Consider the following 16,196-nt stretch of genomic DNA (forward strand, 5'->3'; position numbering starts at 1 on the left):
GACACATAGACCGTTGGCCAGGGCCAGGTCATAGCTTAATGTAGGGACTCATCTAGAATAAACTTCTATATGTTTTCTACCTCTTTGGGAGTCAGTCTTCCCCTTCTTGTCTTAGTAAGAAGTAATTTTACTTATTAAAATTAAAAAAAAAAATTTTTTTAACATTTATTTATTATTGAGAGACAGAGAGAGACAGAGCATGAGCAGGGGAGGGGCAGAGCGAGAGAGGGAGACCCAGAATCCCAAGCAGGCTCCAGGCTCCCAGCTGTCAGCACAGAGCCCGACGTGGGGCTCGAACTCACAAACTGCAAGATCATGACCTGAGCTGAAGTTGGATGCTTAACTGACTGAACCACCCAGGCGCCCCATATTTATTAAAATTTTTTTTAATTTATTTATGAGAGAGAGAGCAAGCCGGGGAGGGGCAGAGAGGTGGGGGGGGGGGGGACAGAGAATCCCAAGCAGGCTCCATGCTGTTAGCTCAGAGCCCAATGTGGGACTCAAACTCACAGACCTCGAGACCATGACCTGAGTTGAAACAAGAGTCGGACACTTAATCGACTGAGCCATCCAGGTGCCCCAAGAAGTAATTTTAGAAGAGGTGGTTTGGGGCACCTGGGTGGCTCGGTCAGTCAAGCACGTGACTTCAGCTCAGGTCATGATCCCACAGTTCGTGAGTTCAAGCCCTGCATCGGGCTTCGTGCTGACAGCTCAGAGCCCGGAGCCTGCTTCGGATTCTGTGTCTCCCTCTCTCTCTGCCCCTCCTCTGCTCGTGCTCTGTCTCTCTCTCACAAGAATAAATAAAACATTAAACAATTTTTTAGAAAAGATGGCTTGATAAGCTATTGGGGCCTATTTGGGGCCTTTTATATTAAACCTCTTGTCTGTTCTAGTTAGCCAAGAGTATTTATAGATCACATATTATATGTAGAACGAGGAATAAGTCAATTAAACATGTCCCTACTCGCCGGGCATCGAAAAACTTGTTTGGAGTTGGAGTAACAAAAAAGTTCTAGAGATGGTTAGCGGTGATGGTCGTACGACCTTGTGGATGTGCTTAATTTCACCGAAGCTGTACACCTAAACGTGATTAAAACAGATGTTATGTTACATATATTTGGCCACAATTCGGGAAGAAAAAAAAAAGCCCCAACCTGTTCAAGGGACAATATACCCAAGAGCCACCAAAAAAGGCATTTACAAAGCAATAAACCAGCAAATGTACAGAAGTGGAGCCAAACAGACAGCTTTCGTGCTGGTTTTGAAGGAGGGATAGAATCACGATCCTGGGGGACAGCACAGGTGAAAGAGGGGAATAGAAGGCAAACTTTTAAAGGGGAGCGTCTGTGAGGAGGCAGCCCGCACACCACCCCCCCCCCCCCCCCCAGGCTGGGTGAGGGACGTGTTTGCGGTGAGTGACAGAGTGAGGAATGACCCTGACACTTCTTGCTTCTAGTGGGTAGAGAGGCATGGTCTTGATTGCAAGGGATTTTCTGCTAACTCTTTGGTATTACAGTGCTGACTTAGGGGAAGGAAACGCTGGGGCCTCCCCCTCCCCCCGGGGGCCGAGCTGTTGGAGAGATGGTTAGAAATGGCCAGAAGAGGGGTTCTCACTCATTTCTGCACCAACTGCCGGCTCATACTTCTCTGCCCTGAGCCGCATGGGAAAGAGCCGGAGGTGGGGCCTGGCGTAGAAGCCAGCTCCCGCTGGGGAGCCCAGCCCAGGCGAGGGCTTTCTGGAACCCAGAGCCAAAACCCGCCGGGCAGCTGATGAGAAACAGGTGGCTTTCAGGAACAGTGTTACTTGCCAGGAGGACCCCGGATTTGCAGGGGGGGGCCTCACTTAGAACAACCGGTGGGTGAGCCGAGCTTTATTGGAGGCAGAGGTGCTGGGACCCAGGGCCGCTGTGGCCTCCCCGAGGGGGCTGGGGTGGGGGGGGGGACTAGGAGTGGGGCTGGGTGTCTGATAAGCTGCCATGCCAGCCGAGCCATCTGCGGCTAGTCTGGCGCGTAGTAGGCGTTCGGTATCTATTTGCTACACTGAAATGGATTAAAAACTCACTCGTTTCTATTTTGTAGGATTTTGCTTTTTGTTTGTTTTTGTTTTGTTCTTCATTTTCTACTAAAGCGTTTCTTTTTTAAAAAAACTGAAGATATTTGTTTTTTTTTAAGGTTTATCTATTTTTGAGAGAGAGTAAGAGAGAGAATGCAAGCGGTGGAGGGGCAGAGAGAGAGGGAGACACAGAATCTGAAGCAGGCTCCAGGCTCTGAGCTGCCGGCACAGAACAGGGCTCGAACCCGCGAACCGTGAGATCATGACCTGAACTGAAGTCAGATGCTTAACCAAGTGAGCCGCCCAGGCACCCCGAAAGGTTTTTTTTTTTTTTAAGTTTATTTATTTATTTGAGAGAGCGAGTGCCAGCAAGCGTGAGTGGGGAAGGAGCAGAGAGAGAAAGAGGGAGAATCCCAAGCAGGCTCCGCGCTGGCAGCACAGAGCCCAACACGGGGCTGAAATCACGAGATCATGACCTGAGCCCAACCAAGAGCTGGACGCTTAACTAACGGAGCCAGCCAGGTGCCCCCCACAAAAGAATTTTAAGATACTAGACTCAGCTAAATCAAGCTAAAGGTGGGGGGGGGGGTCGGTCCACATCTAGAACAGGTGGCCCCTGGGTGCTCAGGGCCACTCTTTTCAGCCTCCAGGCTCCCCTCCCTCCCCTGGTGATGCCACCTGCCGTCCTCAGCCCCAGCTCTGCCCCACCGGCTCAGTGTGCTCCTCCTGGGGTCCTCTGGGTTCGGCTCTCGAGTCCCCCTTCCTTGCTCCCTGCCTGCAGCATCCTGCTTCTCACCGGGTCCAAAATTGCCCCGACCCTCTCTCCTCTCTGCTGCCCGCTTCCCTCCGGGCTTCCATGTGCCCTTGAGAGCCATCGCCATCTGCATGATGTCTCCAGTTAGAAACCTTCTCAACTCACCCTGTCTTGTTGAGTCAGCTCTGAAGGCTGGCCCCACCTGTCTGAGCCTGCCCACCCCAGCTCTCCTGGATGTACAAACGGGCGCCCGTCAGGCTGTCAGAGGCTCCACGGGGCAGCTGTGGTCTTCGGGATTCATTCCTTCTGTCCTGTGCTCAGAGCAGGCGCTGAGCCCCACAAACTCCTTGGGTTTCTTAGTTCCCCTCTGGAGCCCTAAGTCTCAAGAAAGCCCAACCAGTGACCCAGTTCCCGCACCCCGGGGCTCTGTGTGCCACGTATCTACGCCCTCTTCGGGCACCTGAGGCTCAGAGCAGTGGTTCCCAGCCTTGGCTGCACGGTGGGATCACCTGGGGAGTTGACAGGATTACCGATGCCTGGGCACCACCCAGGCCGATTAAATCATCCTCTCTGGAGGTGGGGCACTGGCGTTGGCCTTTTGTCAAGGCTCTCTAGGTGATTTTAATCTTCCGGCAAGGTTGAGAACGACCAGTTTGCAACATATATTTCCATTCTTTTTTTTTTTTTTTTTTTTTGCAGCTCAATTCTGGGACTATGGCTTGAATTGTTGGGGAATTTACTAATTTCTTGCTATATATGCATGTGGGACCAGAGCTGGGAAGAGAGCTTATCTAAGAACAGAGCACAGTCAGAGCAAGGAAGACCCGGGAGGGATCCCGCCCTTGAAGGCCACTCTCTTCTTTTTTTTTGAAGATCACTCTTACGGGGAGACTCACTTGCGGATTCATCCCCAAGGACAGTAAGGTGACAGGGTGCTGGCCCCTGGCAGCGAGGCAGCACAGCCTGGACAGCCGTGGGGCGCTTGCAGCTGGCTGGGCTGCCCAGCGGGTCATTTCCAGCTGTGCCTCTCGTGGCTGAACTCTGCTGGGAGGCAGCCAGGGAGGTCCGGCCTCTCCTCAAGGCTGTTGGGCTGTTGGATGACCGGCCCTCCGCCCAGACCCGCAAGCGCTCCGTGGTCTCTTGTTTCGGGCTCCTATCCCTTACTGGAGGCTGATACACACACCTCCCCTCCTTCCCCAGCCTCGGCTGAACCCGCCCAACTTGGATCCTAACAAAATTCGGCCCTTAATCTCTGCTTCTCTAGCCCATTCTCCCCACTGCTGCCAGAGCATCTAAGATGCTAATCTGATCATGCTTCAGAACTTGGATTTGCTTCCCGCGGCCTTCAGAATCAAGTTCAAACTCCTTAATGTGTCCCTAAGATCTTCCCCAGTGTGGTCCCAACCTCCCTCTCATGCCTGGCCACTTCCTACCACACACTACTGAGCCAACCACATGGACATTGCTGTCATTCCCATGTGAGTCACGCTCTTGTGCTGGTCTATTTGCAGGAACTGGCCTTCTCTCCCATACATCCTTTAAGATCCAGCTGTGATGTCTCTCTTTTGAAGCTGAAGCCAGGCAAAGTCCGTATTTCATGAACTTTATTTATACCTCTGTTACACTATAGTTTGCTTATTAGGTTGTCTGAGGACACAGCCTGGCTTGGAATAGGTGCTCAGTTAAGGTTCAGTGATTGAATGAATGCTTTCAGAATCCCCAGCAGCGGCTAGGACGGACAGACTTAGGAAGGCCCTGGATGGGACTGCTGGCAATCAGTTCCAGCTCGCCTTCCTAAGGGCAGGTCCTCGGCTCGACTGGAAACAAGGGTCTGGGCCCGGTGGTCCCACGTCCATCTGGTGTCATCTCAAAGAGATAGCCTGTAGTCTTCTCTGACCCTCAGGTGCCCTGCAGAAGAATCCTGAAGCTATGGGGAGTTTGGGACACAGGGTTGCAAAGTGTTACCGGGCAGGAAATGCGTGAGCTGTTTCCATACAGTTTCAGAATCCCCAAACCAATTGTAAATTTTAGTGTGTTGACTATATAAATAGCATTATAGCAGTATTAATTCAGTGACAATAAAGAATGAAAATTTCTCCCCGGTTCCACCATGATAGCCAGTCAATATAATGGTACTTACAATGTATTAAGAAGGTACTATTCCAGGGGCTGAGCTAAGCACTTTACATGTAGTATCTCATTTAGGCTTTCAAAAGACTTGATTCTGAAGATTCAGGGAGCAAGCTAAGATCTACCCTTACAAGGGAGTCAACAGAGAGGTTGGAGCTTGCCCACCAGCACAGAGATGGTCAGCGACAGAGCCGGGACGCAGCCCGGGTCTGTCTGACTCCGATGTTGTGTTTTTACCCCATATTCCTTCTGCTGCCCCGTGAACCAGACTTTTCATTTTCTGTACCTCCAGGCCTTCTCCATACACACAAATAGCTTTCGCCTAACCAGAGTCCCAACACAGTGAGTATGGGAACATAGATTACTGTACTTAACTTTATATCAAAATCTACACCCAGTCCCTCACCAAGTCCTCCTGAGCCTACCTCCAAATACATGTCTGATCTGTAACTCACCTTCCTTCACCTCTGCCCTGACCTTTTGTCTGGGCTTTGTGTGAGAGCCTCTTAACCAGTCTCCGTATTTTTACTCTTGCCCCCTTCTTATCTCTCCTCCCAGTAACCAGAGTGATTTTTAAAATAATATACACCAGGGGCGCCTGGGTGACTCAGTCGGTTGAGTGTCCGACTTCGGCTCAGGTCATGATCTCACGGTCTGTGAGTTCGAGCCCCACATCGGGCTCTGTGCTGACAGTTCGGAGCCTGGACCCTGCTTTGGATTCTGTGTCTCCCTCTCTCTCTCTGCCCCTCCCCTGCTCACACTCTGTCTCTCAAAACTAAGTAAACATTTAAAAAAAATTAAAGAAAACAAATGTAAACCGGATCCTAGCATTCCCCACCTGCCAGTGCATTTGGGCAAATCCCAAATCCTTAGCCAGGCCTCCGTGCCCGGTGCTCGTCTCCCAGCTCATCTCGTGCCTCATGAAACTCACACCATCCTAACCTCGCTGACCTTGCGGCACCGGGGAACTTCCTGGGTCTTGTCCACCTCAGCGCCTTTGACGCTCCTCTGCCTGGGACCTCTTGCTCCCACGCCATCCCTGGTCAGTGCCCCTCCAAAGAGGCCATTCCTACCCACGCTTCTCAACCTAAATTAGGACTCTTTTATTCACACAGATCACAGCTTATGTTGTGTGATTATTTGTCATATGTCTTCCACTCGATGTTCTAGTTCCGCGACAGAAGGACTGTGTCTCTTTTGCTGAGCGCTTACTTTCTCCCTCATGTCCAGCTCAGCATCAGAGACACGGTAGGTGATCAGTATTTGCAGAAAGAATACGTGTTTTTCTATGTTACTATATGGTCTCCACGAACATAATCTAGTGGCTGTGTAACACCTGACAGATATCCATTTAATTAATGGCTTTAATGAAACATTTGTTTCCTACGTCAAGAGCTGACCTTTCATGGTCAGAAGAAAACAAAATGTTTGAGGTCCCTGCATCAGCAATATATAGCACCATATACATGTACACAGTAAACCTAATCTTGCTGTTGAAAGAGAAATATATATAGATTGCAGGTTTTTGAAATCAGTGTGGTCGGTTGTGAACAGCGCTGCTTTTCAAAATAGAACAGAAGGGAAAACGGTGAACGCTTTGCAGGTGAGGGGGTAAGAATTGTTCTGTGTAACTTCCATACATATACAGAAGTCGTGTTTCCATTTTATGAGCTCTGCTTGCGCACCTCTCACGCACGGCCGGTGGCGAGACGGCACGCAGGCTCTGGTCTACGGGAGACTCCCAGGGCTGCTTTCTTTTTCAATAAACGTTTTTATTCTGGACCAGTTTTAGATTTACAGAAAAGCGGCAAAGACAGTGCCGAGGTCCTTGGGTGCCTCTCACCTGAGTGTCCCCCGTTGTCAGGGTCTTACGTCGCCACGGGGCGTGTGCCACGAGGAACCGACGAGTGCCTTGTCAGTAACCGAACTCCAGATTTTAGTTTTTCTTCTTTCTCTTCCAGGACCGAATCTAGGATCTCGTATGCATTCAGTCGTCTTGTCTCCTGGGTCTCCTCTGCTCTGTGACAGTCTCCCAGTCTTTATCATGAACTTGATGGAGGAGCACTGGTCAGGTATTATGTAGAATGTTCCTCGTTGTGGATTTGTCTGGTGTGTTTCTCATGATCCGACTGGGGCGATGGGTTTAGGGGAAGAAACGTCACACAGGGGAAGTACACGCCTCCTCAACACCCCATCAGAGGGCACGTGATACCCAAGTGGCTCATCACCGGTGATGTTAACCTGCACCACTTGGTCAAGAAAGTGGTTTCTCCGCTGTAAAGTTACCATTTTCCCCTGTCCATACTTTATTCCTGTTTGTTTAAAATTTACTTATCTATTTTGAGAGAGAGAGAGAGAGAGAGAGAGAGAGAGAGAGAGATCATGAACAGGGGAGGAGCAGAGAGATAGGGAGAGAGAACGAATCCCAAGCAGGTGACAGCCCAGAGCCCCAACGCAGGGCTCAAACTCACCAACTGAGATCATGACAGGAGCTGAAGTCAAGAGTCAGATACTTAACCGACTGAGCCACCCAGGCGCCCACCCCCATACTCTATTCTTTAGAGGCAAATCACTAAGACCTACTCTCAGGGAGTGGGGGAGTGGGGGGTGTTGAACTCTACCTCTTGGAAGGGAAGTATCTCCATATCTTATTTGGAATTCTTCTGTACAGAGGATTTGCCTCTTTTCCACTTATTGAACAATTTCTTTAAATATGGACTCATGTATATTCATTTCTTAGGTTGCGTTATAATCCTATACAGGGTCGTTTATTTTATTGTTCAAATCGTTCCAACTCTGGCCATCGGAAGCTCTTTCCTGTGTCCCTCTAACATGCCTCCATCCTTTTGTTTTTTGAGCCTTCCTTACTTCCTGGTGCACCAACACGTTCTAGCACATCTCGTATTTCCCCTGCCCCAGCCCACAGCCAGCCATCTCTCCAGGAGCTGGCACCTGACAGACGGGAGGCCAGAGCCGTGGAACGTCACCCTCTCGGGCTCAGAGGGTGCAAAGTGCTCTTCTGCCAAGGCAGCTGGGGGGGATTTGTAGGCAACACAGAGGAAGGGTGTGTTTCCTTACTTCCTCAGCCCTCTGCACCTATAGCTGTCTGGTGAGCCACCCACGCTTGTCTCATCTGCCCTGGTGAGAGTGCAAAACCTCCTCGGACGGACTGTCCGTGCCTGGTGGTCAGATTCTGGAAGCCTCTGCTGCCACACGGACTGGCGGGAGTCCCGGGTGCCCGAGTGTGTGCCGGTCAAGGTTTGGTTTCCCAGACTTCCGGGGGCATCTCCGCGCCGCCCGCTCCCAACTCTGGATCCACTGACTCTGGACCCTTTGACTCTCCCAAGGCTCCCGTTCCACAGCTGGCTTCCCCGCACCTTCCCTCGCTCGTGCGTGTTCGGTAGGTGTCCTTGCTTCTCTGAGCAGAATGGAACCTCAGCCGCCATCGGTTTTCTTCCCTAGACCCTCTTCTCCTCTCCAAGGCCCACGCCTCTGCCTGGGGCTGGAGTCTCGTGCCCCCTCACTGGCTCCTCGTGCTCAGCCTAAAAGGACACTCAAATCTCCTGGCCTCGTCTCAGCCTCCAGCCGGCAAGGAGTCTCTCTCCCCCCTTCTTCACATCAGGCCTCTTGCTGAAGAGACTTGTTCAGTCCTTTTCCTCGACAACTGGGGCTGCACAGAGCACGTTGCTGGGAGATTTTTCACAGAAAAGGGGTGACTATTGATTCTGATGAAGCAGGAGGCACTGGTAGGGACCCTGAGGGGCCCCACGCTCGGGCAGATCCCACAATGACAAAGTGCTCCTGCTGGGGGCCACCCCAGGAAGTTTACACACGGCTCTGGTGACCTCAGAAGGTTCCCAAGAGGCAGCATCCAATCTGGGCCTGGAGTTGGGGGCTGAAGGAGAGGGGGGAAGGCACTCCTCGCAGGTCCCCACGGGGTGGCTGCTCAAAGCTGGTGGAAAGGAGGGGCAGCTGTTTCCAGATCTTGTCTGATCCACACGTTTCCTCTTCCCCCCCGCCCCTCACCCTGTAGCGAGGGCCTTTGTCCAGAGGGATGGGCATTTTACTCATGGGGTCTTTATTTATATCTTTAATTTTATTTTAGTAGGTTCCATGCCCAATGCGGGGCTTGAACTCATGACACTGAGATCAAGACCTGAGCTGAGCTCAAGAGTTGGACCCTCAACCAACTGAGCCACCCAGATGCCCCTACTCATGGAGCGTTTAGCCTCACGTGGGCTCACACCTCCAGCAGTGCCCTGCTTCCCACTGTCTGTGGGAAGCAGCCCAAGTGATTCACCAGCCCCACCTGTCTTGCCTCACTGCATCTCCCCGGGGTAATGTGGGTGTGCCCTTCGTATCAGCGGAACAAAAAGAACGTCTTCTTCAGGATTTGGGAGACTGCTTGGCTCCACTGCGCCGTGAATCTGTCTTCTGATACTCCGACCCCAGCTAAGCTGACCTCTGCCATTCATTCCCCTATGCTGACTTCTCCCTTTGACGCTGCTGAGGGCAACCCTCACCCCCATCCCCCTCATCACCCCCCCCCCCCCCAGCCGATCTTTGGAATTCAGCTCGTGATAGAGTGAGAGATTCGTTTCCTCCCGGACCAAGTACCAGCCCTGGCTTTAAACAGACTCACTTGTGCTTACAGACTCTGGCAAATTTTGTGTGTCTGCGGCCTGGCTTATGCTAATTCATTCATTCAACAGGTATTTATGGAGGACTTTCAGGCAGAGCTCTGAGCACTGGAGATACAACGATGAGCAAAAAGATACGGCTTCATAGAGTTTGCAGATGTGCCTGGGAGAACAGATATTAAACTGATAATTTCACAAATATTTATTACAAATAAGTGCAATAAAGAAAAAGGGTGGGCGTTCAGTTTGTCTAGGGCATTAAGTAAAGTTTCCACAGAGAAGTGACAGTTTAACTGAGATCTGAAGAATGAGTAGGAATTGACTAGGGGCGACAGAGACAGTAGAGGAGAAAATCTTCCCAGATGGCCATAATAGCATGTGCAAAGGTCCTGAGGCTGAAAAGAGGATGGCCAGTTGGCTAAGGGCAGAAAGGATAATGAGAGAGAAAAGGCTGGAGAGGCAAAATGGGGCAGGGCCTTTTAGGCATGTTTAGTGTCTTGGTCTTTATTCCAAGGACAGTGAAAAGGAAGCCAGTGAAGGATTTTAAGAAGAGTGATATGATCAGATTTGTCATTGAGAAAATTACTGACCACAGTATGAATTACAGGGGGTGGGGTGCACCCTGAGGAGACTTGGGGAGTTAGCAGGTAAAGTTGTGGTCCCAGAAGAGGTGAGGGTAGATTTGAGATGGTGACCCTACTTCATATGCTTGTTTCTTTACTCCCCCCTCAACCCCCCCCTCCCCCCCGCTGTCCTCAGATGGCAGGCTTATGTGGGCAGTGTGTTCTCAGCAGAAGATGATCTGGTGGGAGGCCCTCGGGGATGGAGGTTAGCTTAGTCCCGGTGCCAGCCTTTAGTAGGGAACCAGGACACGATGTGTGGAAAGGGGATTAAGAGACCGCTCGTCTTTAAATTCCTCTTTTGCCATCTCCATTTCCCTTGCTCTGAGAATAAAACCAAGCTTAACTAAGCCTCCTTAAAAGCTATTACACTGTAATTGGAAGCCCTGTCCCACCTTCACGCTGGGAAGAGCCCAGAACACCTGCTGCAGGTGCCGGATCCTCCCCGCCACGTTGGCTTTCCGGAATTTCATGGCAGCGGGTACCCTGAGCCGCCCAGCCTGGCAACGGACGGCAACACCCAGGTGGGCTTCCAGGAGGGGCGTGGCCGTGCCCATCTCCGATCCTGGAGATCTGAGCTCTGATCTGAATACGTGACCTTGCGCAACTCACTTCCCCTCCCGCGGCCTCAGTTCCCTCATCCGCAATCGCAGGGTGGCCCCAAAGTCCCTCCGGCTGCGAGCGGGGCTCTGGGTCGGACCGGCGGGATGCTCGCTGCGGGCACTGCGCCGAGCGCCCGGGGCGCGCCCACGCCGCTCGCCGAGGGAAGGGGGCCTCCCGGGAGGCGGGCGGGGAGCGCGCGGCGGCGCGGGGGGACGCCCCCCGCCCTCTGCCCGGCGCCGCGGCCGGGGGGCCCCCCGAGGTTACGTAAGGAGCCGGCGCGGGGAGCGGGGCGGGACGGGGCGGGGCCCGAGCGCGGCCGCCCCGCCCCCGCCGGCCCAGCCCCCGCCCGCCCGCGCCAGGCGGCGGCGGCGGCGGCAGCGGCAGCGGCAGCCGCGCAGCCCCGCGGCATGGAGCGGCGCCGGGGCTGAGCCGGGCGCGCACGGGCCGCCGCATGTGCGGCGCGGGGAGCGGCTGCGGAGCGCGCGGAGAGCGAGCGCCAGAGGGCCCGTCGGAGCGGCCGCCGGAGCAGCGCCGGAGATGGGGTGAGGGAGCCCCCCGGGGGGCCGGCGCCCTCTCCGCGCGTCGGGGGGTCCGGGGGGAGGGGGACGGGCGCGCGGCCGGCCGGGGGTGGGGGGCCGTCGACCCCGCGCCCTCCGCCTCGCGCGCGCGCGCGCGCGGGTCCCCGGCAGGGGCGGCCCGGCCGGGGCGCGGACTTGGGGCCCCCGCGCGGTGGCCCGCCGCCTCCGAGCCGGCCCCGGGCGCGCGGTCAACTCCGGGGCCTGTGTGTGCGAGCGCGCGGGGCAGTGTGTCGTCCTCCGCGGCGGGGTTCGTGACAAGCCGAATGGAAATAGAAGTTTTCCTGGAAGGGGAGCAGACCGAGTAATCCTGACCCCCCCCCCACACCCCCCCACCCCGGCGTAGGAATAGTGGGTTCGGACTCTGCTTGGAGCGGGATGGGGGTGAGGGAGTGCGGAAGGAGCCGGGCTGAGGCTCCGGCCTCGGACACGACGGAGTAAGAGGCTCAGGGGGAGAAGTTGAAATACTCTGTCGGAGTGACTAATGCTTGTGAGTATATAAAGTCATTTGAAAAAGCAGGATTGATTTCTCCTTGGCGTCTCCGTGAGCAGTAGGCGCTGTGAGTCAGGGAGCCACGGTGCTAATAACACGATTAACTCCTTGCATCTGCTCGCTCGATGGGAGCACGGGGCGGTGAGGGGCCGTCCGTTTTCAGGGAACAGCTCTGTAGCCCGATTTACAGATGCGGAAACTGAGGCCCTCGGTGGTCGGGCGACTGCCCCCGGGGGGGGGGGGGCAGCCGGCGGGCGTTTGTGGAGGGACATTTGGTGCCTCCGCAGAGGGGAAGTCACAGCCTGCCAGGGGGCGTGGGGCTGGCGCTGGGGGTCAGGGAACCAGAGTTTCCGCGTGTCTGCCTCCTGCTGTGTGCTCAGCGCCCTCCAGACAGCCCTTCTCGGGACCCCCAGACGGCTCCTGGGTGCGTCTGGAGATGTTGGTTTTCTCTGTGGGATCGGGAAGGCGTGGAAGGGGCGACATGGTCCTGGTGGCCTGACCTAGCTCCCGTGGGTCAGCGGCTCCGTTGCGCCTCACTCCAGGCCGTTTCTGGAGTCCTCTTTCCCGGCCAACTTCACCTGTGGGGTCTGGAGGACCCAGAGGCAGGCCAAGAGGAGTTTGGGTGAAGTGTCCAGAGCTCCATGAGCAGGGGTGGGGGGTGGGGGGAGGGGTGGGGGGTGGCGAGAGGGGCCTAGAGATTCGCCTGAGACGTTGGCGTCAGTCCAGGAGATTTCCCACACGGAGAAACTGGGGGTGATTTTACCAGAGGCACGCTGGCTGGGAAGCGGGTTTTCTGCAACATTTCCGGCGACCTCTTGGTAGATTATGAAAAGGCCGCTCTCTGTGCACCGGGAACCTTTGAGGCTCTCAGATTTCATACTTTACAAAAAAAAAAAAAAAAAAAAAAAAAAAGAAATTGATGGGGAAAAAGGAGTTGGCAAATGTAGGTCTCCAGATAGGAGATAAAAGGGGTCTGATCATTTTAACGCTCTCCCTCCCTCCCCCAGACAACACAAAACGAACTCAACACACTTGCGTGATCCAGAGACGAACGTTGAAACTCTGTTGGTTGAGATCAAATAGTTCTGTGGAAATGAAAGTGTTTACTCACAAACGCTGAAAGGAAATGTCAAGATAATTTTTGTTTGTGGAGCATCGGGGAGGAGCGGCTTGGGGGAACCTTGTGAAAATGGAGCGTGGCTTTCACGGAGTTTTACCGTCGTTCGGTACGTGGCTTGTTACTCCGTGTAGGTGAGGGCCGGTCTGCAAGTCCTGCCTACTTCTGCCGGTTTTAATATACGCGCTTCTTCCGACTTCAGCCAGGTCACGATCTCGCGGTCCGTGAGTTCGAGCCCCGCGTCAGGCTCTGGGCTGATGGCTCGGAGCCTGGAGCCTGTTTCCGATTCTGTCTCCCTCTCTCTCTGCCCCTCCCCTGTTCATGCTCTGTCTCTCTCTGTCCCAAAAATAAATAAAAAACGTTGAAAAAAAAAATTTTTTTTTAATATACGCGCTTCTTCCGTAATTGACGGGTGCCGACAAACCAGGGCAGTAAATTGAAATGGAGTTCAGGCTGGATAAGCAGTTCAGGCAGAGGAGGGTGGAGGGAGCTGTTTTCACCCAAAATAGAACCAATGTCATCCTTTCCGAGATGGTGGAGTAGGACGAGGGGAAGGAGGAAAGGGCAGCCAGTAGAGAACCTCATTGCGGCCCTCCCCGCAGCCCTGTCACGGCTGCACTGTGTAGACGTGGCCCCGACTTCAGAGGAAAAAAAACAAAAAATCTGAGTTTACTTCTCCCACTTCAGATGCTCGTCCTCTTCCAGACACTCACGGTTTCCGCTTCTCTTCCGTGAAGTGTTTTGCGTTAACTGTGTGGTTTCCCCAGTAAGGTTGTGTTTTGACTCCCGAGGCAGCTGTTGGCTGGCACACTCTCTCTCCTCCTCAGACCTCTGTCTGTCCCCTCCCCACCACACCTTGCCTCCCTCCGCGAACAAAATGGGAGCCACGGACCAAGGAGAGTCTCCTCTCCCTGTGGCCCCGTGTCTTGCTTCCCACCTGTTTCACCCACTTGTCCCACCACCCTGTCCCCCTCTCACCTCGTCCGGCAACGTTGCTCTGTTCTTCCACATCCCCCCGTCCAGGCTCTTTCCCATCAGTATACAAACATGCTTTGGTTCAGGGCCGTCCAGTAGAACTTTCCACACTGATGGAAAAGTGCTGTGTCTGCATGGCCCAATTTGGCCGGCCCCAGCCACCTGTGGCTCTAGGGCACTTGAAACGTGGCTAGTGTGACCGAGGGCCTGAGTTTGTAATTTAATTTCCATTGAAATGGCCACATATGGTGGTGGCCGCCATGTTGGAGAGCACCACCATAGCTTCTGTCATTTTGCATCTCTCTCCTGCTTCTTTGCTTCCCTTCCCCTGAAAACATCTGTCCCAAAGCCACTGCGTCCACTGGCTTTCTTCGCCTACCATTTGATCATGCTCCACACCCTGCAGTCCCACCCAGACTGTGGGGTCGCTGATAGCTTGTGCCCTTGCCTTAGCCTCTCGGCCGTTCCCGCCCCCCTCCAGCCAGCTTCTGACCACCACACTCCCCTGCTTTTCTGCTCCCCTTCCTGATGGCTCCTGTCCAGTCTTGCACCTCTGTCTGACCTCTGAATGATGGGCCGCTTACGGACCGGACCTGCTTCCTCTGTGCGGTCAACACTCCCTTCCTAGGTAACGTTATCCACCCACCCCTGCTGGTGACTCCCACGTTTTTATTTCCAGCACAGCCCTTCTGGGGGCCTCCAACTCTTGTCCATGAACGAGCTCCTGATGCCCCTTCCAGTTCTGACCTTCCCTTTATCTTCTCCATCCCAGTCAGTGGCCCCACCGTCCACCTGCTTGCTAAGAATCATCCTTGCTTCTCCTCTCCCTTACCTTCCACGTCCACGCTGTCAGTGGGCCCCGTGGTTCTACTTCCGGGATACTGTCTGGTGTCCACCTGTCCCCATGGTCATAACCCCCACACTGGTCCTGACCACCATTGCCTCTTTCCTGGACCAGCTCCCATTCTGGGTATCTCCAGTGCATTCTCCATACGGGGGCCCAAGTAGCTGGCTTTAAAAATTGCAAATCGGATCAGGTCACCTCGCACACCCTGCAGCCACAGGGGGATGGCTTGTGCCTCATCTCTAGTGTCCCCTGTCCATCCCTCACTGCCTTCTGCTAACATGAGCCTCATTTCTCCTCTTGCCCTGCTCGGGGTGGGGGGGGCATCTTTGAACTTGCTCTTCTCTCTGCCTGGGAGGTTCTTGTCCTAGCTCTGCAAATACCTTCCTCCTCATGCTTCAGATTCCCACATCAGGGTCACCTGCAGAGCCTTTCCGACCCCTGCCGTTCCTTGCGAACACAGCCACACCTATTTGCGATTACTCACCACAGCGCACCTGCAATCATGTGGGCTTTTTTTTTTTTTTTTCTTTCTTTCTTTCTTTCTTTTTTTTTTTTTTTTTTTTAAACTTAGTCACAATCTGTCCTTGCTGGCATCCCACAAGGATAGGGGCTTACCTTTGTCACCTGTGTCTCCTAACACCTGGCATAGTGACAGGCCCCTTGTAGGCCCCAGTACTTTTTTGATGGAGTTAATGCTTGAATGCGGTGGGCAGCCTTGCTTGGATGCTGGCCTGGGAGCTGTGATAATTTTGGGATCACCTTTTATATGGCTTGCTTAATTGAGGGTTACAAGGGCCAAGAGAGAAAGAAATCACATTTGGATGCAATTTTCTTTTAATGCTAAAGCAAGCCACTTAGCTTTTATTATGACTTGGGTTAATTTTCAGGCTGTCAGCTGTCATCCGAGTATTGGGGTTATAAATTATCTTTTTACTCGCCTGCAAAAGGTAACAGAAAAGCCAGCTTGCCTGCTGTTGTGACTCTTGGCTGATTTTGTCAGTGTTTACAAACACGACCGACTGTAGTCCTGTCAGGCTTTGGTTTACACTCCTTTATTTTGTCCGGCCAAGATTACGTTGCACCGCGCGATAACAATCGCGGTGATCTAATACCTTGGGCCTCCTTTCGGTAACCGATACTGGGTAGCTTTCCTTTGATGTTCATTCCTTCTCGTGTAATTTTCCATTCCTCCCGCAGAGTATGAACTTTGCTTTTGGGTTCGTGTTGACAAAAACAGATACGGTCTCTCAGATCTGTTGAAGGAACTTGTCTTTCTTGGTTCTGTCTTGGGCTTTCTAAACTTCACTTTACTAAGGTTCATTCGATCTGTTCGTCTGTAAGGCATTTATTGGGAGGGTCTGTTGGGAGATCCAGGATGAGCAGACCTAC

General features: G+C 53.5%; 1 protein-coding gene across 3 annotated transcripts in view; it reads left to right on the forward strand.

Annotated features, from left to right (window-relative positions):
• Positions 1 to 16,196, forward strand: part of HOMER2 (homer scaffold protein 2) — a 615,401-nt gene that overhangs the window by 512,524 nt on the left and 86,681 nt on the right. Inside the window, exon 1 of one of the 3 annotated variants that reach the window (XM_078449059.2) lies at positions 10,865 to 11,342. The exons of 1 other annotated variant lie outside the window; for it this stretch is intronic. In XM_078449059.2, coding sequence (XP_078305185.1) covers positions 11,338 to 11,342 — 5 coding nt within the window. In that variant the 5' untranslated portion in view covers positions 10,865 to 11,337. Of the gene's footprint in view, positions 1 to 10,864; positions 11,343 to 16,196 lie in introns of those variants that run through there. One more of the 3 variants, XM_078449058.2, reaches the window with a different exon arrangement.

Source organism: Panthera onca, chromosome B3 (assembly GCF_046562875.1).
Source record: "Panthera onca isolate mPanOnc1 chromosome B3, mPanOnc1 haplotype 2, whole genome shotgun sequence".
NCBI classification, from domain to species: domain Eukaryota; kingdom Metazoa; phylum Chordata; class Mammalia; order Carnivora; family Felidae; genus Panthera; species Panthera onca.